At 64.4% G+C, this 21,061-nt stretch overlaps 2 protein-coding genes across 6 annotated transcripts; both read right to left on the reverse strand.

Annotated features, from left to right (window-relative positions):
• Positions 1 to 111: 111 nt before the first annotated feature.
• Positions 112 to 1,450, reverse strand: LOC307111113 (uncharacterized protein; the record flags this gene model as incomplete). Its single annotated transcript, XM_079790796.1, has 4 exons — positions 112 to 519; positions 755 to 966; positions 1,139 to 1,279; positions 1,357 to 1,450. The coding sequence occupies 4 exons, from the start codon at positions 1,448 to 1,450 to the stop codon at positions 358 to 360; spliced, it is 609 nt and encodes a 202-aa protein (XP_079646922.1). The 3' UTR covers positions 112 to 357.
• Positions 1,150 to 20,903, reverse strand: LOC307110718 (serine/threonine kinase-like domain-containing protein STKLD1). 5 transcript variants are annotated; one of them, XM_079790024.1, is made up of 16 exons: positions 20,822 to 20,903; positions 18,817 to 18,903; positions 15,708 to 15,752; positions 14,827 to 14,901; positions 13,702 to 13,803; positions 11,698 to 11,768; positions 10,904 to 11,019; positions 8,938 to 9,056; positions 8,128 to 8,291; positions 6,821 to 6,951; positions 5,672 to 5,755; positions 3,819 to 3,935; positions 3,434 to 3,574; positions 2,622 to 2,750; positions 1,912 to 2,040; positions 1,150 to 1,844 (listed from the first exon to the last, which is right to left on the reverse strand). In XM_079790024.1, exons 1-16 carry the CDS (start codon positions 20,834 to 20,836, stop codon positions 1,657 to 1,659), a joined length of 1,713 nt encoding a protein of 570 aa, XP_079646150.1. In that variant the 5' UTR covers positions 20,837 to 20,903; the 3' UTR covers positions 1,150 to 1,656. The 5 variants fall into 5 exon arrangements, with proteins under 5 accessions (XP_079646150.1, XP_079646149.1, XP_079646148.1 ...); XM_079790023.1 differs by having other exon boundaries at positions 1,150 to 2,040; XM_079790022.1 differs by having other exon boundaries at positions 3,434 to 3,935.
• Positions 20,904 to 21,061: the final 158 nt, after the last annotated feature.

A 21,061-nucleotide genomic window follows, 5' to 3' on the forward strand; every position in this document is an offset into this window, starting at 1 on the left:
AACCCCAGGGTCAGAGCCCACGCTGTGGCCACGCCGGGCTCGGGCTGCCCGCGGGGTGGCTGTTACTGCTGCAGGGCCTCCCGGGCCGGAGCCACATGCGATCTGACCAGGGCCGCGCCGGGTGCCTGAAGCCCGAGGCTTTGCTGCGGCGACAGGTACAAAAAGGCCCAACCCACTGAGGACACCATTGGACGTGAGTGCGGCTTTACTTGAGGTGGGGCTGGGGGAGCCTGTGTCCTTGCTCAGAACGTTCTGGAAGGGTGGTATCCGACACGGTCGCTGGCCCAGCTGGGGCTGAGGCCTGTACCGAGACACATCCAGCAGCTGCCCCTCCCCCTCCCTAAGGAAAAGGCCGGGTCAGCGGGCAGCCCCACGCGGCAGGACGGAAGGCACCGGGCAGGGGGCGGGGATCCGGAGGTGTTGGTCTTCTGGGGCCACAGCGGACGGCTCCTGGGCAGAGCAGGGCAGCCTGGCCGCCTCCAGGCTCTGCAGCACCCTCTCCGCGTAAGAGACCAGCTCCTGGGAGAGGGGGGTGGGCCCGTCAGCCCCACCAGCAGGCATCTGAGTCCCTTGCCTTTGAAAGCTGATGGCTGCCCTCAGGCTCAGACGCAGACCCACAGGCAGGAGGCGCCGCCAAACTGCACACAGCGGCCGGGCCGCCCCACAGAAGCCCCAGTCGGGCTCCTGGACTTAGCCACCCGGCCTGACGGGGCGGGGGGTGAGGCCTGGTTCTCGGGGCGCTGCCCACACTCACCAGGCTGGAGGTGAAGCGCTCCTTGATCTCCTGGACCAGGGTCTGGATGCCGCTGGACACCAGCTCGCACAGGATGTCCTCTGTGGGCAGTGAGGGTCCTGAGGCCAGGCCTCCTCCCTCCGGAGCCCCTCCCAGCCGAGCCGGCCCGCACTCCCAGCCCAGGCACTTCTGAGGCGGCTGGCAGGACTGCCTGGGCCCCCAGCCTCCTGAGGCTTAGCCTGAACACCCCGACCTGGGGCTCAGGAGCCAGCACCTGCCAGCCTGGCGCATGGTGGGCACTCGGACCATGTGAAGGGGACATTTCAGGGGGGCTTCCCTTCCAGGGGGAGCCAGGAGCAGGGTCCCTGCCCGCCCGCGTGGCGAGGGGTGGCGAGGGGGTCTCACGGTAGGAAGCCAGGTGGACCAGCAGCAGGCACACGTTCTCCGCCACCTCGGGGTGGTCCTTGTGCAGCTCGTACGTGTCCTTGATGAGGCCGAGGCCACTGCCCCTCTCCTCAGACACCACCACCCGCAGCGCCGCCAGCTCTGGGGGCGTGGGGAGGCAGGATGGGGTTCATTCCCTGCAGCCCCGTGTCCTCTGGGAAATGGGGTGAGCGTGGGACCGGGATGGGACAGCCTTGGCTTTCTGCAGCCGGGGCTCCCCGGCAGGTGCAAAGCTTGTAAGACGTGCCGGCTGTTTCCTAGTGGGGAGGGCATGGGGGTGCTCCACGGCGCCCGCATTAGGGGTCAGCCTGTGTGAGCAGTGACCCGGGGTGTCGTGTACACAACTCCTCAGACCCCTCTGGGACCTGGGGGACACAGCCCGCAGGTGCCAAGACACACTCCTCACCCGACTCACTCGGGTCCTGCCCACTGGACTGGGACAGCCCTGCTTGTGAGCGGAGCCCAGTCCCTCCCGCCCTTCAGAGCCCCCTCCCGGCAGCGAAGGCCCCGCCTTCGGGCCCAGGCCAGCCCGGCTCACCCGACACCTTGGCGAGGCTGGCCAGCCCCCGGCAGGCGTTGTTCACCAGCAGGACGCGGTCCTGGCACAGCCGGAGGCTTTGCAGGAACAGCACCACCACCTCCTCCAGCAGGTGCTCCTTTATGCAGCCTGCAGGGGGCGGCCTCATCACCACCTGGGCCCAGGCACCCCCCATCCCCCGGGCCCGGGACCTTACCCAGCAAGGACAGCAGCCAGAGGACCGCACAGCCAGCCTCTGCCATCTCCGTGTCCACCGGGTAGGCAGCCAGCAGCTCCGCGATGAGGCCCGGGGCCTTCTCCAGGGGGGCCTTGTCCGTGATGTCCGCTGGAACAGGAAGGGAGGATGGGGTGCCGGGCCCTGGGTACACGTGCCCCCTGACCACCCCCACCAACGCCAACACGAGAAGCTGGGGGAGAGGCCAGGTGGGAAGGGGGCTGAGGAGGGTGGGGGTTCTCGGAGTCCCGGGGTGGCTTGGGGACTTGTGCACTGGGTGTGAGTGGGGCTCTCCATGGCGAGGAGCCGTTTTCCTTGGGCAGAACTACGCCCAGGTGCTGCTGGGCCAGGATGGGGCCTCGATTCCTTCCCTGGATTAGAAATGAGGACGGCTCAGTGGCTGAGCGCCAACCTACAGACCAGGTCACAGGCCCGGGCTGCGGGCTCCGTCCCCAGTGTGGGGCGTGCAGGAGGCAGCTGGTCAGTGATTCTCATCATTGATGTTTATCCCTCTCCCTCTCTGAAATGAATAAAAATATGTCTAAAAAATAAAAAAGTGAGGCCAGAATGCCATAGCCCAGCTGACTTTGGATGCCAGGGAAGTCGGGGCGTGGGTCTGCTCCCGGCTCTCAGAGGAGACTTCACAGCCAGCTCGCCCTGAAGTGCATGAGGGGCCAGGCGAGGACCCTCACCGTCCACCAGCAGCACCCAGAGCAGGCTCAGGCCGGCCATGCAGACCTCCCTGTGCCCGGAGCAGGAGTCCAGGCGCTCCAGGATGTGCGTGAACAGCCCCGCCTTCTGCAGCTCCTCCGAGTCGCACCCTGTGGGGCCAGGAATGCGGGCCATGGAGCCCGGGGCCTCCTCACCACCTGGGCCCAGACCAGCCCCAGGGCCCCACCTCCATCCCCCGCGGTCCCGTGCACCCCACATTGCTGGGCCCCCGCCAGGCCAGTGCACGCCCAGCATGGGACCCAGAAACCAGGACAGGGTCCATCCCCAGGGCCACAAGTCCCAGCACCTCCCACCCATTCCTGTGCAGCCCGGCCGAGGGAGCCTCGCTTCCCTTCCGAGGACCCAGCCCTGCCCGGGGGCCAGAGCGGGCGGCCCTCTGAGCTGGCGCTCTCCCCGCGGGGGCTCTGGTGGACTCCTGTGTGCCCGTGCACAGCGCCCTGCTCCTTCTCGAGCGGGTTCTCCAGTTGGTCACCCAGTCTGGGCGCCCTCAGAGCCCAGCCGCCTGGAGGAGCCGGCCCAGACCCGGTGAGGCGTGCGAGGCCCTGGGGGCTGCCCTGCCTGCCTGGCCGTGGCCTCAGGAGCCCAGGTGCCCTGTGAAATGGGGGTGAGCAAGGCAGAGGGGCAGCGAGGCTTGACGTGAAAGGGACTTGGGCGTGAAGCCTGGCCAGTGCCCTGCACGTTTGAGGGAATGAGAGGAAGCAAGGACGAGCGAGGGAAACAGACCAAAGCCGTGCAGCTGCCAGCCCGGCGCCCGGCCCGCGGGCAGACCCACCCCGGCTGCAGACGATGGTGAGGAGGCTGTAGACCATGACCAGGAGCGGCTGGGCCTCGGGGTGGCTCCGCAGGACGCTCAGCAGGACCGAGGTGATGGAGCTGCCCCTCCGCACGGTGGTGGCCGGGTCCTGCGCCAGCGCTGCGGGCCGATGGGAGGGGCCTGGTCAGCCCGAGCTGGGGCAGCGGCGGGCAGGCGTGTCCCCCCTCACCGCGTGTGAAGGCATCGGAGGTCCTTGTTCCAACAGAGTGGGTCCCCGTGAGTGCTTGTGGCGTGGGGGTGAAGGCCGCGTGGGTGGGGGCCTGTGCAGCCGGCGCTGAGTCCTGAGCCCCCCGACCCCGGCCTGTGCCCGGAGGAACCGTTCCACGCGGCGGGCGGGCCCCACCTTGGCCCAGGGTGCGCAGCAGCAGGGCGCAGGCGCACAGCTGGATGTCCAGGAGCCGCTCGTGGTTCTTCATGATGGTGACCAGCACCGTCACCACCTCCATCGACCACGGCAGACCTGCCAGGGCGGTGCGAGGTGACACTTGGCAGAGGAGCAGGGGCGAGGGGGGACGGACAGGGCGGGCGCCAGGCAGTGCTGGCATCACGCAGGGGCCCGGGTGCCGAGTGCTTGCCGTGTGGCCCCATTGCGTCTCCTCGCTGCCACGGCCCTGACATCTCCCTGTGACCGCCCTCACGCCCCCGGGAGGCGCTGCTGTGACCAGCCTGCCCGGACCTGCCCTGAGAGTGGCATCTGGGTCCCCGGCTTTCCTGTGTGGCGCATGCGGTGCACCTGCCCCGGGAGGGAAGAGAAGCAGTGGCCGGCGGAGGGTCCGTCCCCACCTGCCCCTCCCCCAGCCTCTCATCGGAGAGGAGGGAGCAGCCCCGCCCGCTCGGGCTGGGGGAGAACAAGGACTAAATGCCGGCGCCCGAGGTCGAGGGGGAAACGGACCAAAGGCAATGCCACGAGCCAGGAGCAGGCCCCCGCCCGGCCCCGCCCGGCCGTCTCCACACTGGGCCGCGGCCGGAAAGGCCGCTGTGGGAGGGGGCCCCGCAGCCCCCTCCGTTTGTCCAGGAAGGCTAACCCTCCCTTCCCCCCCACGGACGTGGACTGTCCTGGCCACGGCCTGGCTCCAGGGGTCATGGGAGGGAGAGGGAGGGAAAGGTCAATGGCCAATAGGGGGTCTCTGCCGCCTCATTACAGGCAGGACGGGCCTCTGTCGTCGCCAATGCCCCAGCCGTGGGACAGGCCTCTGTGGAGGGAGGGATGGTGGACAGACAGATGGACAGTGGGTGGATGGACAGGTGGATGAACAGATGGATGGGTGGACGGATGAATGGACAGATGGTTGAGGGATGGATAGGTAGATGGAGGGATGGATGGACAGACTGTTGAAGGATAAATTGGTGGGTGGATGGATAAGTAAGTGAATGAAATTTTCAAACTGGTGTGTTGAGTGGATAGATTCTATGAAACCATGTTCGGGCAGGATTTTAAAATGAATAATTGATGGAGAGAGTTGGGGAGAGGGCTCACATGCACGCTTGGTCGGGGGTGCGTCGGTGAAAACATGAAGTCTTCCCGCCCGGGCACCAGGAGTGAGCCTCTCCAGGGCCTGGTGCAGGGCTGTCTGTGACCCTGCACATCGCAGCCGCGCCGCCCGTCACAGAGACGGCGGGGACGCGGGCTGCTTCAGCAACCATTGCCAGCTGGTAACGCTCGGAGCCAAGCCGCCCCACCCGCCCACCCGGAACAATCCAGCACAAATGGCAGCCGCCTGACCCCGCAGGTCGGAGACCTGGCCCGCCCTGCCATGTGGCTGTTGGCTGCAGCGTCACCCCATACCCAAGGTTGTGGGTTCGATCCCTTGTTGGGGTGCATGCAGGAGGCAACCGATGATGTTTTTCTCTCTCATTGATGTTTCTCTCTCGCCTCCTCTCTCTCTCAAATCAATAACAAAGCCTGGCTGGTATGGCCAGTGGTTGAGCATCAACCTATGAACCAGGAGGTCACAGTTTGATTCCCGGTCAGGGCACATGCCCGGGTTGCGGGCTTGACCCCCGGTAGGGGGTGTGCAGGAGGCAGCCAATTGATCATTCTTCCATCTCTTCCTCTGAAATCAATAAAAATACGTATCTTTTTCAAAGTTTAATTAAAATGAGAAGACACAGGGACCCTCATGGGAATAGAGCCCAGCCTCAGGGGTAAGGGACCTTGCTGGAGAGCTTGGGGGAGGGGAGCAGAGGGGTCTCTACCTAGCTGGTCGTCAGACATTCTCAGCAGCCTGTCCAGGACCTTGAGCTGGACCTCCGGCCGGCTGGGGAAGTTCTGCATGACCTCTGCAGGGAACAGGAGAGCGTGGGGCGCCTGCCTGTGCGCCCACCCACCTCGGCCAGCTCAGGGACCCCCGGCGGCGGCCCCCCTCCCAGGTGCTCTTAGGCCCCAGCATGCCTCACTCGGCGGACCTGCTCTTGCCACTGCTCCTGGGCGAGGGCCAGGCCGCGCCCTCTCTGCCTTTGATTCCCAACAAGCAATCCCGCCCCGGAGCGCCGAGGCTCCGGAAGGCTGCAGACCCTGTGCTACAGCTGACGGAGCCGGCCACCCGCTGCCCGGGCACCACGTGGGCACCTCAGCGCCCTGCTTCCCGGGAGGGGGTGGAGGCCCCAGGCCGCTCGGCGAGTGGGTGATGGGCTTCACTGGACTGTTGTAGCCTCCAAAGCCCGTGGCCATGAGACATGGGGGACAGCAGCTAGTGCCTCGGGGTGCCCCTCCCCACCTTCCAACCCTCCCGCGCCCAGTCCCCAGAAATGGGGCAGACGTGGCGGGCAGAGTGCGGGTCCCTTGTCACAGGCAGAGCCACGCAGAGGACCGAGGGCTGGAGGGGGCTGCCCTGGAACGTGAAGTGACCTCCAGACCTCGGGCGGAGCTCTGGGGTGCCAGTCACGGTGCTGGGAACCCCAGGCGCCCCGGCACCGGCGGAGAGCAGCACAGGCTGTGTGCGGGCGGCCCTGGGCCGGTGACCGTCCTGAAGTGTAAGCTGCAGACAGAGCCCCGCGCCTTCTCCCTGCAGGGACGGCCTGCGGGCCAGGGGCCTGGGCACACAGCCACCACGCAGGACCCTGCTGAGTTGGGGGGACGCGGGGTGGGTGCGGAGGCGGACGCAGGGCAGGACAGGGCATTCCGCTGCAGCAGGAAGAGGGGAACAGGGCGGGGGCGGGGCGGGGAGCGCTCTGTGGGCAATGGCAGCTGGGAGGGGGTGCGCGGGCAGCACCCAGCGAAGCGCGCCTGCCATGGTGGAGGGGCGCCGGAGGCTTCCTACCCGCTGGCCGCACAGGGGAGCCGTCCCGGGGGCGGGGTGTGGGGCTGACACAGGGGTGCCCGCCCCGTCTGGGTCCCATCGTCACCTAGAATGCGGGCCACGCAGCCTTCCGAGAGGATGGCGGAGATGAAGGGGGGCACGTCGCGCTGGTGCAGCAGCAGGGAGACGCTGGTGGGCCGGAAATCGCTGCTCAGCAGGGTGAGCTGGATCACCTCCCTGAGGGGACGCCGTGACTGAGCGTGCGGTGGGCGGAGGCTCGGGGCGCCCCCACCTTCCCGTTAGCACTCGGCACCCCGCAGCCCCTCCACCAGGCAGCGGGGGGCTGAGCCCTGGCCCTGCGCGTGCGTCGGCCCGTCCTCCACAAAAATAGACAAAACATCAGATCTGGCTGCTGCGGTGGTAAAAGGCGAATATAACCAGGCTGGCCCGTTGTCCTGGTTCACTTTCTCCTTCTGGCTTTTAACTAGAGCCAGCGCAGTTCCTGGTCCTGGGGCCGCACCCTCACCTGACAGCGAAGCCAGCCGCCCGCTCAAGGGCCAGCATGAGGCCGCTGTTTGGAGACCAAGGGAGGCAGGGCGGCAGGGCGGCAGGGCGGCAGGGAGGCAGGGCGGCAGGGAGGCAGGGAGGCAGGGAGGCAGGGAGGCAGGGAGGCAGGGCGGCAGGGCGGCAGGGAGGCAGGGCGGCAGGGAGGCAGGGAGGCAGGGAGGCAGGGCAGCAGGAAGGCAAGGAGGCAGGGAGACAGGGAGGCAGGGAGGCAGGGCAGCAGGAAGGCAAGGAGGCAGGGCGGCAGGGAGGCAGGGAGGCAGGGAGGCAGGGAGGCAGGGAGACAGGGCGGCAGGGCGGCAGGGAGGCAGGGCAGCAGGAAGGCAAGGAGGCAGGGCGGCAGGGAGGCAGGGAGGCAGGGAGGCAGGGAGGCAGGGAGGCAGGGAGGCAGGGCGGCAGGGCGGCAGGGAGGCAGGGCGGCAGGGAGGCAGGGAGGCAGGGAGGCAGGGCAGCAGGAAGGCAAGGAGGCAGGGCGGCAGGGCGGCAGGGAGGCAGGGAGGCAGGGAGGCAGGGCGGCAGGGAGGCAGGGAGGCAGGGCGGCAGGGAGACGGAGGCAGGGCGGCAGGGAGGCAGGGAGGCAGGGCGGCAGGGCGGCAGGGAGGCAGGGAGGCAGGGAGGCAGGGCGGCAGGGAGGCAGGGAGGCAGGGAGGCAGGGAGGCAGGGAGGCAGGGAGGCAGGGAGACAGGGAGGCAGGGAGACAGGGCGGCAGGGAGACAGGGAGGCAGGGAGGCAGGGAGGCAGGGAGGCAGGGCGGCAGGGCGGGGCCTTTACACCCCGGGACGCGGAGGGAAGAGATGGGACACAGAGGGAGAAACGGGAAACCTCAGTGCAGCCCCGACCCCGGCTCACCTGACCGTTATTCGCTCCGAGGGGTCGATCTGTAGCATCTGGGGCAAAAGGGAGCTGAAGATCTTGGCGTGGGGGACCCGCCTCTCCTCCATGGTCCTCAGGACGGCCCCCAGGCCGTTGGGGAGGCTCCGGATGGACTTGCGCAGCAGCATGGCCTCTGTGGCCTGGGAGACGGGACACCGCGTCCGCGTTCCAGAACCGAATGAACGTGGCCGGGACCAGGGGGAGCGCGAGGGAAGCAGGGGAGCTGCGGCCGCCACCTCCAGGGCCACCCAGAGGCCACCTGAGCCGAGACCTTCTAGAAGGTGCGGAGGTCCAGAGCAGCCAGCAGCCTCTCCCTGGGCAGAGGGAGTGGGGGACCCTCCTCCTGCCCACAGCTGAGCTCAGCTGCACCCGCTGGGGGGGCCTGTGGGTGACACGCAGCCCCTGTGCTCAGGCCCCGCAGGTCCAGGCCCCCGCGTGAGCTACAGGCACCCTTTCCTGGAACAGGGCCAGAGCGCAGCGACACCCCACGAGCCGCTCCGTGCACCTGAAGCCGGTTTTCTCATCCCTGAAGGACAGCGAGAACCCCTGGGCCCGCGGTGAGGGGCAGACTCCGGCAGATTTGAATCTCACCATCCCGGTCATCATTGCCCACAGGCCAGGTGCTGAGCGCAGGGGGTGCCCCCCCCCCCCCCCGCCTGCCGGCAGCTGGGGCAGGAGGCGGCGGAGGAGGAGTGCGGCCTCTGGGGGGAGGCACGCAGGGCCGGCTCCACGCGCCTGCCGTGGGCGTGGGGCTGCGGTGGCCCGGAGGGCGCTGGGGCGGCTCACCTCGGTGAAGGAGCAGCTGACCATGTCGAGAATGATGCAGCCCAAGGACCAGATGTCGGCTTTCTGGCTGAAGGAGAAGCGGAGGGCCTCGGGGGCCATCCAGGACTTCTGAAAGGGGTCTGCGGGCCGAGGGGTGCGTGAGCCTGAGCTCGCCGGGGAAGCAGCAGCTGGATGCCCGAGCCCTTCATCCCCCTGCTCTGAGGTGGGGCTGCCCTCCAGGCAGGTGCCCACGGGCTGGCCCACGGTGGTCGGAGAAGGCTAAGATCTCACCCCCTTTAAACACCAGGACCTGGAGGCACAGTTCCAGTTGTCCCCCTTGTTTCTACACCTGAACCCCGACAAGGAGCCAACTGAGCAGGTCCTCGGGCCAGCTGTCAGGTCCTGCGACCCCCAGCCAGTCCCTCCCTCTCTGGACTTCCATCCCCCAGCCAAACAGCAGAGGGTGGACTCCAAGGACCCTGCCGTCCATCTCCATAAATCCACCACCCATCCCTTCACCTGTCTATCCACCCACCCACCCATCCCTTCACCTGTCTATCCACCCACCCACCCATCCATCCACTCATCCACCCACCCATCCACTCACCTGTCTATCCACCCACCCACCCATCCATCCACTCACCTGTCTATCCACCCACCCACCCATCCATCCACTCACCTGTCTATCCACCCACCCACCCATCCATTCACCTGTCCATCTCCCCACCCACCCATCCACTCATCCACCCACCCATCCATTCACTTGTCTATCCACCCACCCACCTATCCACTCATCCACCATCCATCCATTCACCTGTCCATCTCCCCACCCACCCATCCACTCACCTGTCTATCCACCATCCATCCATTCACCTGTCTATCCATCATCTATCCCTTCACCTGTCCATCTCCCCACCCACCCATCCACTCATCCACCCACCCATCTGTTCATCTGTCTATCCACCCACCCACCCATCCACTTATCCACCCACCCATCCATTCACCTGTCCATCTCCCCACCCACCCATCCACTCATCCACCCACCCACCCATCCATCTACCCACCCATCATCCACCCACCCATCCATTCACCTGTCCATCTACCCACCCACCCATCCATTCATCCACCCACCCATCTATTCACCTGTCCATCTACCCATCCATCCACCTATCCATTCATCTGTTTACCTGTCCATCTATCTACCTGTCTATCTATCCACCTATCCATTCTTCTGTCCATCTATCCACCTGTTTTTTTCATCCATCCACCCACCCATCTACTGGTCCACCTGTCTACCCACTCACCTACCCATCCATCTATTCACCTGTCCATCTATTCACCTGTCCATCTATTCACCTGTCCATCCACCCACCCACCTGTCCACTACCCACCTATCTACCCACGCATCAGTTCACCTGTCCATCCATCCATCCTCTGTGCACCAAGGACAGGAGGCCAGGGCAGCCACACCGGACACCCCAGAACTCGGGAGTTCTGCCCTGTGGTGTTCCCTCCGGCCCTGACAGCTGTTAGGGGCTAGAAGCCCGGTCCCTTGCCCCGTCGTCTTTTCAGAGGAAGGAGAGCTCGTGTCGCCTACCCCCACCTCTGCCACCGCCTGGGTTCCATTAGGACTCAGTGAAGTGACCCATCCCTAGCCAGTGCCTGGCCCACACCAGGCTCCCACCTCTCCCTGACAGTCCCTTCTTCTCCCTCCATGAAGGTTAACACTTCCTGGGTGTCTTTGGGGCCCTGCATGCCCGCCCCCCGAGGAACGCCTGCTCAGTTACAATCCAGCAGGGGCCCGTTAGTATCCATAGCCCAGGAGGGGTGGGTGGGGGCCTCCTGAGCGAGGACAGGTTTGATGTTGCCTTGTTCCAGCACCCGGAGTGGCCACTGCCCTCTGGACTCCGGGAGCAAGGAGCTTCCCGTGAATGGCCCCTCCCCCACTGCTTCCCGCCACCTCGGTCCCTCTGGGGACCCCGGGCACCTTCCTCCGCCCGGATGTTCCACTTGGCTCTGTGGGTCATCAGCGCGTCGCAGCTCAGGTCCTGCAGTTTGCAGTGGTTGATGCCCACCAGGGCGATGTTGGAGGGCTTGAGGTTCCTGAAACCGAGGGGCACACCTTTGCACCCGCCCGCGGGGCCCGCGTGCACCCTGAACCTTACTTCCTGCCCCACCCAGTTCTGCAGAAGCAGCCCACACCCCTCTCTTCAATAAATGCCCCCTTGGCAGCCCACTTTTTAAATACTGTCTCCTACAAACAGAAAATACAACCGGTTGTTTAAAATTGAAAAAAACACACAACTACACAAAACCAAGCCAGCCACAGGTAGGACACCCCAGTCCTGCGGCTCCTTCCTCTGCCTGGGGCGTTTCCCACTGACGGCCTCCGACAGGAACCCGGAGCCCTGAGCTCGCCCTTCGCACATGCAGCCCCGTGCGTCCCTCTCCTCCTCGACATACGACCGACTGAAGCCATTCCCAGCCGCTCAGACCAGGGGTCCCGGCGCGTGGGCCGCGGATCGGAGCCCGGGCCGCCTGGCCAGAGGCCACGCCGTTAATCTCCGTCCCGGGCGTGCTGTTATCTGCTCGCTTTCCTTGTACTTTAGAACCAACCCGCCAGGTCAGCTCACACTTCACGGAGCTGCGTGGCGAGGGTGAATCAGCACGGGTGTGGGGGCAGTCGCCCGCCTGGGAGGGAGAGCTGTGGCCGCGGCCGCACCCCACGCCCTGGATTCCGCGCACAGGCGCTGGCTCCGCGGGGACGCGGGGCCCGGTCACCTGTGGGTGATGTCCAGCCGGTGCAGGTATCCCAGGGCGTCCAGCACCTGCCCCAGCATGTTCTGCATCCACTGCGGAGAGAGAGATGCGGGGCTGGAGGGGCCGCCAGCGCCCCGTGGGCCCCTGCAGCTGTTGGGGGTCGGTGACCACTCAGGGCGGTCTGCAGGACCACAGCATCCTGTCTCTCGTGTCCTGAGACGGGGCTGAGGCTGGCCAGCCCATGGCCCGTGCGAGAGGCTCCGCCTCAGGCTCCCGAGACCATTAAACCACGCGAGCCAGGGCGACGCCCCAGTGCCCAGACCCCGCACTCCTGTCTCCACGAGACCCTGTGCCTGGGCTCCGGCCCCGCACCCACCCCTGTGGGCGACAGAGAGGGTCAAGTCTTCAGTGCCTGTGTCTTTAGAATGAAAAGAGCCCTGGCAGAGAATGTTCTGGAAGCAGTTTGTGTCAGAAACAAGATCCAGCTAGTTCCAGGGCAGTGACTTTCAAACCCGTGTTCCTAGGAAGCCTGGGTCCCCCCAGGGTATCAGAGAGAGGCTGAGCGGGACCGGGCTTCCTCTCACGCACCCCCGCCTCCCGCCTTGTCCCCCCAGTGAAGTGGGTCCGCTTTCCTTACTGGGTTGCTGAGGACATTTTCTGCTTCGAAGGGTCCCGCCTCTCACAGAAAGTCTGAGACCCTCCGAGCCACCCTCTGAGGCCGAGGGGGCGAGGAGGTGGACGTGGGGGAGGCCCACCGAGCAGAGGGGTGCTCAGAGCCAAAGCAGGCCCCGTCACCTGGGGGATCCAGCCGGAGACAGCACGCCGGCCCTGGGGCGGGAGAGGCGCGTCCATGGCACCCAAGGCGCCGCCGTCGGAGGGGCTGAGGCGAGCGGCCTCCTGACAGGCAGGGACGCTGTTCATCGCCGTTGGGGAGTCCGGGGCGGAGGGGCCTGGGCCGCCTGGGCGGGGCTCAGCAGGGAAGAGACCAAGGACGCAGGTCTAGCCGCGCCCTCGCCTGCACAGAGCAGGTTCCCGGCGGCGGCAGCTCACCGAGGTACCCGCCACCACGGACGCAAGAGTCACTCTCCATCGGCCAGCTCAGGGGTCGAGCATCGACCTCTGAACCAGGAGGTCACGGTTCGATTCCTGGTCGGGGCACATGCCAGGTTGCAGGCTGGACCCCCAGTGTGGGGCGTGCAGGAGGCAGCCGACCCATGATTCTCTCTCATCATGGATGTTTCCATCTCTCTCCCTCCCCCTTCCTCTCTGAAATCAATACAAATATATGTAAATATATATTTAAAGGAATGAGAAAAGGGCTGGCACACTGCAGCCTGGCCAGGCAGGGAGCTCCTGCTCGCGGTGACGGCAAACCCCAGGCGACCAAGCGGGTCGCAGCCCCGGGATGTGAGCTGAGGCTGCGCTCACCTGCTCCAGCCCCCACGACGCCACGCCCGGAGCTTAGCCAGGAAGCACGAACGTCTAGGTCCCCGAAAAAGCACCCAGCAGCGCCCACGGCTACTGTCATCATGGTCCCAAACTTCAAACAGCCCAACGCTCCCAGCGCTGGGCCAGACGCGGGCTCGGGGTGGCCACCCCACGCGGCGGCGCCCGCCACGGGAAGGGACAGGTTCCGGACGGGCTCGCAGCGTGGCCGCGGCTCAGAGGCACCCGGATGAGCGGGCGAAACCAGACGCAGATGAGGACACGCTGCAGGAGCCCACGTGCAGGGCCTGCGGGCCGGCAGGAGGTGGGCCACGGCTCCCGACCGCCCGGGGCCTCCTGGCGCTCCTGGCGTGACCTGCGTCCTGGTCTGGGAGGCTGTGCGCGCCTGTGACACACCCAGCTGTGCGCCCCTGTGACACACCCAGCTGTGCGCCCCTGTGACACACCCAGCTGCCACGCGCACACACCTCCACGCGGGAACGTGAGGAAAGGGACGGCCAGACCCCAGCGGCCCTGCCTCCCCCGTGCCCGCAACCGTGGGGCTGCGACGTCACGAGGCGGGGTGGGCTGGCGTCTTACCTCCGAGTCAATGATGTTCCTTTTCTCCCTCGCCCTCTCAATGATGTTCTGGAAGCTTCCCTTGTTGTAGTCCATCACCAGGCAGAGGAACAAGGAGGAGGTCTGCGGGACACAGTTCCCTTAGGCGGGCGCCCTGCACGGGGCGCCACTGCAGGGGCTGTGGGGGTACCACCTCCTGGGGGCAGGGAGGGGCCCCATGAGCAGCTCCGGCTGCATCTCCAGCCTCACCCCCACTCGGCTCCCTCTACACTTGGACTTTGCTGAAGGCCGCCGGGCCTCCTGCCGCCGCACACGCAGATGCTGGGCCGGGGACGTCGCCCGTCACAGGCTCGGCTCACACCCATCTCCTCCCCCACGGAGCCTGCCCCTGAGGGGCCTCCGCGTCGGACTCCAGGGGGACCTGCTCTCCCTCCCGCAGCGAAAGGTCCTCTTGGCTTTCCCGGGTCTCCTTACGCGCATTCCGGGTGCTCAGGAAACATTTTGGGGTGATGACCTCTCCCCAAGGTTTTCCTCGGGGCTCAGTGTGAGGAGACCCTCCATTCCCGCTCAAACCCTTGGCTGTCAGCCCGCGATGGGGACACTCGTGTGGAGATGTGATCAGGGTGACTCAGCGAGAGGCCTGGCAGCCTTCACACCGCCGACAGGGTGAGGCGCCGGCTGGGGGCTGCCCGGCCCTGACTGGCGTCCACCCAGCTGCTCCTCAGCCTGCGAGCCGGGAAGTGGGGACAGCACCCCCTGCAGACCTCCGCGGGCCCTGGGGGCTGTGCAGGGGGAGCAGGGACTGGCTCCTGCCCCGGCCGCTCCTCCCTCGGGCGCCGGCTCTGAGCCTGGGGCTGCAGGACGAGCTCAGCGCGGCCTCCCCTCCCCGCTGGCTGGGCCACAGACTGGGCAGGACCCGGGGAGGGACTTGTCTCCCTCAGCCTCTGTGTCTTCTGGGAGCTGGGCTAACGACCCCTCCCCCGCTGAGGCTGCTGGGGCTCCCCTGGGATGATGCCAGCGAGCCCCCAGGGTGGCCCCGTAAGTGCCGAGTCAGGGGTTGCCACGTTTAGAGTCACTGCCACGGACACGCCGGGGTTCGCCGTTCCTGCAGCCGCGGAGCCGCCCGGCCGCAGCGTGGTGACCCACCTGGCCGTTCCATATGATGAACATCTCGTGGTAGATGGAGATGTGGGCGTGCCGGAGCTGCAGCAGCGGCATCAGCTGCAGGCGGAGAGCAGAGGGCCGGTCAGGAGCCCTGGTTCTCGGTCAGTGCTGCCCAGTCCCATTTCCCACCAAACACGCCGGCTCCCAGCGCCGAGCTGGGCACCGGGAAAGCGAGCCGCTGGCTGGGGTGGGAGCCACACAGTCCAGTGTGGGTCCCGGCTCCAGCACATGCGTGCAGGCTGTGCTGTGTGACGGAGGCGCAGTGCCTCAACCTCTCTGAGCCTCCTCGCCTCGCCTGAAAATGGCGGTAACAGAGGCATCTGCCTCCCGGGGTGTCATGAGGGCCGCGTGACCCCACGCAGGCACAGTGCTTGGCGGGGGGGACAGAGCACAGGCAGGGACGCTGGAGAAGGTGGTGAGGCCAAGGGAGGGGTCACGAATGTGCCCACACCACCTCGCCCCTGGTCCCGTGCCCCGTCCCCGCTGGCAGCGCTCGGAGGAGGAAGACTGGCTGCCTCAGCGACTGAGCCCAGGAGGCCAGGGCTTGCGTGGAAGGCTGGGTGTGGGAGCAGGTCGCCGGGGGCACGAAGAGGAAGGGAACGTGAGGATGTGAGGGTGGGGGCTTGGGCGGCTTGCTTTGCCTGTCAGAATGGGGCCTGGGCCCTCCCTGCACATCTTGTCTGCACCTGGGTTTAAACATGAGTCTTTGGCGACAGACTCCTGCCATGACGAGGGGGCTTCTGGCTCACAGCACGAGGCACACACTGGATTGACCCTCCGGCCCCGCCCAGCGCCTGCACAGGAGGCACCGAGCACCCTCTGGTGCTGCATCATGTCCTCCAGGGGGCGCCACCCAGAGTTACCTCATCCAGGGCCTCGTTGGCATGATGATCGTCAATGCATTCCACCTGCAGAGGCAGAAGAGGCCTAGCTCAGTAGACGTGTGGTAAGCCATCACCATCACCACCATGAGCACCGCCACCATCACCACCACCATCACCATCATCACCATCACCACCACCATCACCATCAACACATCATCATTATCACCATAATCACCATCACCACCGCCACCACCATCACCATCACCGCCACCACCATCACCACCACCACCACCACCACCACCACCATTACCACCACCACCATCACCATCACCACCATGAGCACCGCCACCACCATCACCATCACCATCACCATCACCACCATCACCACCACCACCATCACCATCAACACATCATCATTATCACCATAATCACCATCACCACCACCACCATCACCATCACCACCATGAGCACCGCCACCATCACCATCAACACATCATCATTATCACCATAACCACCACCACCACCATCATCACCATCACCACCACCACCATCATCAACACATCATCATTATCACCATAATCACCATCACCACCACCATCAACACATCATTATCACCATAACCACCACCACCACCATGACCACCATCACCACCACCACCATCATCAACACATCATCATTATCACCATAATCACCATCACCACCACCATCAACACATCATTATCACCATAACCACCACCACCACCATGACCACCATCACCACCACCATCACCATCAACACATCATCATTATCACCATAATCACCATCACCACCACCATCACCATCACCACCACCACCACCATCACCACCACCACTACCAACACCACCACCACCACCACCACCATCACCATCAACACATCATCATTATCACCATAATCACCATCACCACCACCATCACCATCACCACCACCACCACCATCACCACCACCACTACCAACACCACCACCACCACCACCACCATCACCATCAACACATCATCATTATCACCATAATCACCATCACCACCACTACCAACACCACCACCACCATCAATTGACCAGGGGTGCTAGGTGCCTACCATTCAGGCCCCACCACATGGCACCATGGGGGCCCGGAGATGCTCCTAAGGCAGGGATCCAAAAATGCTTGAGCAAAGGAAAGCTTTGCTCCTGCTGCAGGTGAGTGCAGGGGAGCAGCACCCCTAAGCTGTCATTAGGGGGTCCACTGTCAAACCATCTTGAAACAGAAGAGAAAGTAAAGGGTTGGCCTAGTGCATTCCTCCTCCAAACTGGGCAGATGGTCCTCATCCCCGCACGTGGGGCGGGGTGAGCGCACGGGAGGGGAGGGTGCGGGGGAGGGCAGCAGCTTCGGGTCTGCAATGTGCTCGGTGGCAAGGACTGCAGGGAGATGCGACCGTCACGTCTGCCAGCAGGTCCTTACCCGGGTGTGTGTGTCTGCTCACAAGACATACAAGTGAAGATCTCTGGGGGGGACCTGTGTAACGCTTTCAGCAGTGAAGACTAAAAATAATAATAAGCAAGCTAATGTAAAACCAACCAATCAGGTACTAAAACCAACCAACCAAACCATGAGATCTCTGTGACCGGTGACCGTAGACGAAGCCGCAGAGTCAGAGGGTCGCTCACTGCGCCGGGGAGACCTGGGTGCCGGCCCAGTGCGCCCGCCTGCCTGCCCCCCGATCCGGGGCTGTGCACAGGTCAGTGCGGCCACACGGCTGAAAGCCTTAAAAATGTGGCATCTTCTGTCCTAGAAATCCCACCCCTGGGCATTTACCCCAAGGAAATCAGGGACCCGCCAAAAACGGAACGATAAGGGTGTTTATCAGAGTTGACTGTACGGAGCGAACTTGTCGCACTTGAGGGGAGCGCGGGGTCAGTCACAGCGCAGCTCCCGGCGGGGCGGAGAGGAGGAGGCTGTGCGGGCAGGAATGCCAACACCGCCTGGTGCAAAGTGTGTCAGTGCTGAGAGAGGCCGCAGCTCACAGCCCCCCGCACCCCAGCCCTCTGTGGGGGTGAATCCTCCCCCGAGGACAGATTTTCCACTGAGATTTAGAAAGAGTGGGAGGGAGGGGCAGAGAGAGGAGAACATAGATGTGACAGAGACACATTGATTGGTTGCCTCCCGCACGCGCTCGACCCGCTGGGACTGAGCCTGCAATTGAGGTACATGCCCTTGACCAGAACTGAACCCACGACCCTTCAGTCCATGGTCCAACATTCCAACCACTGAGCAAAACGGGTTAGGGCCTTTTTTTATTTTATTTTTTTTTAATTTAGAAAGATTGACTTTTTAAACAGCTCCTTGATTGCCCAGAAGGCAGGTGGTCCTGCCCATGGGCCTGGGAGACAATGAGGCTGTCCCTGGTGATGGAGCAGGAGGTGGGCGAGGACTCCCAGCCCAGCCCCCCCTCGGTAGAGGCGGGCCGCTGTGCTGCCCACAGACAGGGGTGGGGGGGCGCGGGGGGCCTGGCTGAGCAGAGGGCTCTCCACCCGCAGGGGCAGCCCTGATCCCAGGGTATCCCGGCCGTCACCCAGGACCACCAGGGGGTGCCAGCTCTCTCCCCTGGACCCTGGTTCCTTTGGACGATGCGGCTTGGACACACAAAGGGCTGCCCCCTCGGGTCTGCACCCGCCCTGCCCCCAGCCCCGTGTGAGCATGGGCAAGTCCCCGCCCCCCACCTGGCTCCCAGTTGGTAAAGCTGGTGGCCCCAGGGAGTGCGCCTGCTCTGAGACCGCTGTGTGAGCCGGCCGCCCGCCCGGAGGCCCCTCTCCTCGGCTGGGAAGGCAGTCCTGGCTCCTGCTTTGCTGGGCCGGCGGGAGGCTAACTGAGACGACACCTCACTGAGTAAGTGGTAGGTAAGGCTGTGGTTGTTGTCGGAGTAAAAATGACATTTCTTCTCCGTCACGGTGAGAGTCCCACGTGCGGGGAAGCTCGAGGCGCCTCAGGGCCCCCCCACCCCCCCATCGGGCCACCCTGACCAGATCTGCCTCGCGACTGCCGGCCCAGAGGACCCCGGCGGCGGCATCAGGGAGCTTTCTCTAACCTGGGGATGATGAGCGGATGTTTGGGGGACCCCCCCCCCCCCGGGGTGCCAGGGACGTGGCGTCTTACCTGCTTTATCACGAACTTGACTTTGGTTTCTCTCTCCCTCACCACCAGGTTCACCCCCAAGGCCCCAGGATTCAGCTCGTCCAAAATCTGCCAGCGGAAAGGAGAGAAGCTTTCGGGAAATGCACACGCCTTCCGCTCCCCGCAGTGCGCCCGCCTCCCGAGCCGCCGGCGCCTCCCGAGCCTCCCTCCGGGCACAGCACGCATCTCCGCCCGCTCTGCAGACACAGGAGGCCCCCAGGAGGCCGAGGAGCCCTCGGAAGGTGGCACCCAAGCCCATCTCCCCACCTCTTTGGGGCCGATTCTGGAGCTCGTCCCACCACCCCGGGCCTCTTCTCCAATTCGCAGTGAGGTCAGTGGGCACCCAGGAGCCAGCACAGGGCCTGTTCCCTCTCTCTAGCCCCCTAGGACCCCCCACTTCAGCACCCACTGCCAAACTGGGCATCCAAACAATAAAGTAATTGGTGCAATCACGGTCACAGCCATGCCTGTGCCTGACACTGTGCCGCGTACTCTACCTGTGGTCACCACTACGGCTATCTCCATGTTCACAGTGGAGGAAACGGAGGCACAGGGAGCGAGGTCCTTGCCTGAGGCCCCGGCACTAATAACGGAGGTGGCCCGGGTTAGACTGCAACTCCAGGGTCTGACCCCAGAGGCTGTGCATGGAGCCAGCCCTGCAGAGAGATGGCTGCCGTGCCATGCGTGGGGGTTAGGGGGTGAGGCTGGGCGATGGGATCACAGCTATGAGAGGATGGAGGAAGGGGGGCAGGATGCAGAGGAGAGACGTGGGGGGATGGAACCCGGGGTCCAGGGACCTTTGGAGTCCAGAAAAGTTGTAGGATTCTGTGACCCAGCCCTGTGAGTGGTCTGAACCCCGCGCAGGGAACAGGGGCAGTGTCCGGAGTGGTTCACGCTGCTGCCCGAACGCACATGCTGAGGTCCCCTCAGGCGGCGAATTAAGTGGGAAGACGCACCTGTGTCTCAGATCAAGGCGGTATTTTAATTCCTCCCTGAAAAACTTTGCTTTTTAGAGTCTCTGGTCCCAGAAACTGCTCTGCTTCACCACTGGCTGACTGCCTTGTGGTCCTGGCTCCCCCCGCCCCCCAAAGTGAGAAACATCTAACTTACAAATTATTTTCCGGTTAATGACGCTTTTACCAAGACCAGACCTAACAGTTCATAAAGCTGACACACCATGCAGAGAAGCATTTAAACACGCATTCGCCTGCATTCTGCAGCTTTCCTTTTGTGAAATTTTCAGGTGCTGCACATTTCTCCGGCCCTGGAAAAGGCCCAGTCCCCTACTGCAGCGGCTCTCAACCTGTGGGTCGCCACCCCTTTGGGGGTCGAGCGACCTTTTCACAGGGGTCGCCTAAGACATCCTGCATATCAGATATTTACGATTCATAATAGTAGCAAAATTACAGTTATGAAGTAGCAACGAAAATAATTTTATGGTTGGGGGTCACCACACCATGAGGACCTGTATTAAAGGGTCGTGGCATTAGAAAGGTTGAGAACCACTGCCCTACTGGGACTACTGACGGCGTTTAGGGGCTCCTGATCACCGACTCTGGTTCGAGGAAGTCCTGTCTCCATGGGCCTGAGCGCGGACCCAGGGGTGAGAGGGCGGGCGTGTCTTCCACTGAGGACATGCCGACAGACGAGGCTGCAGTCCTCCAACCCACCCTTCATTTTATTTATTTTTATTTTTTATTTTTTTCCCACCCTTCATTTTAGACAGCAGTCATCAGGCCCAGAGGCAAAGGGCACGCACCGGGAGGTCACCTTTGGAGGTCCCCTATGAGCCAGAGGCAGACACTGGCCAGACAATGGGTCCCTTGCCTCCCGGGGTGGGACCTGGCTGGCAGCCTCCACCGGGGCTGTGACCGTTAGGCCAGCAGGGGTTGGGGGTGGTGGCAGGAGGTCCAGGTCCAGGGCTTGTCCCGGACCGACCGTGGGCCCCTCGGCGCCCCAGCCTCCCCGCCAGGGGACACCTCGGCACCTTGTAATTTTCCATAGTGACTCCTGGCCTCCTCCTCCCTCCGTTGGGCGCTAGAGTGCACCCCTAGCCGGCGCCCGAGGGCAGACCCTCGACTGAGCATGCTCAGTCGGGACTGCGTCTGGGTGCGCACCCCAGCCCCCACCCTGGGAACGACCCTCAGCCCCGGGTGTGTCTGCGTGACCACGTGACTCGCCCGGCCCAAACGGTATCCGTAGCGTCCCTCTGGCGAGCAGGCCCCCA

This window comes from Cnephaeus nilssonii, assembly GCF_951640355.1.
Source record: "Cnephaeus nilssonii genome assembly, chromosome: 14".
Taxonomy (NCBI): domain Eukaryota; kingdom Metazoa; phylum Chordata; class Mammalia; order Chiroptera; family Vespertilionidae; genus Cnephaeus; species Cnephaeus nilssonii.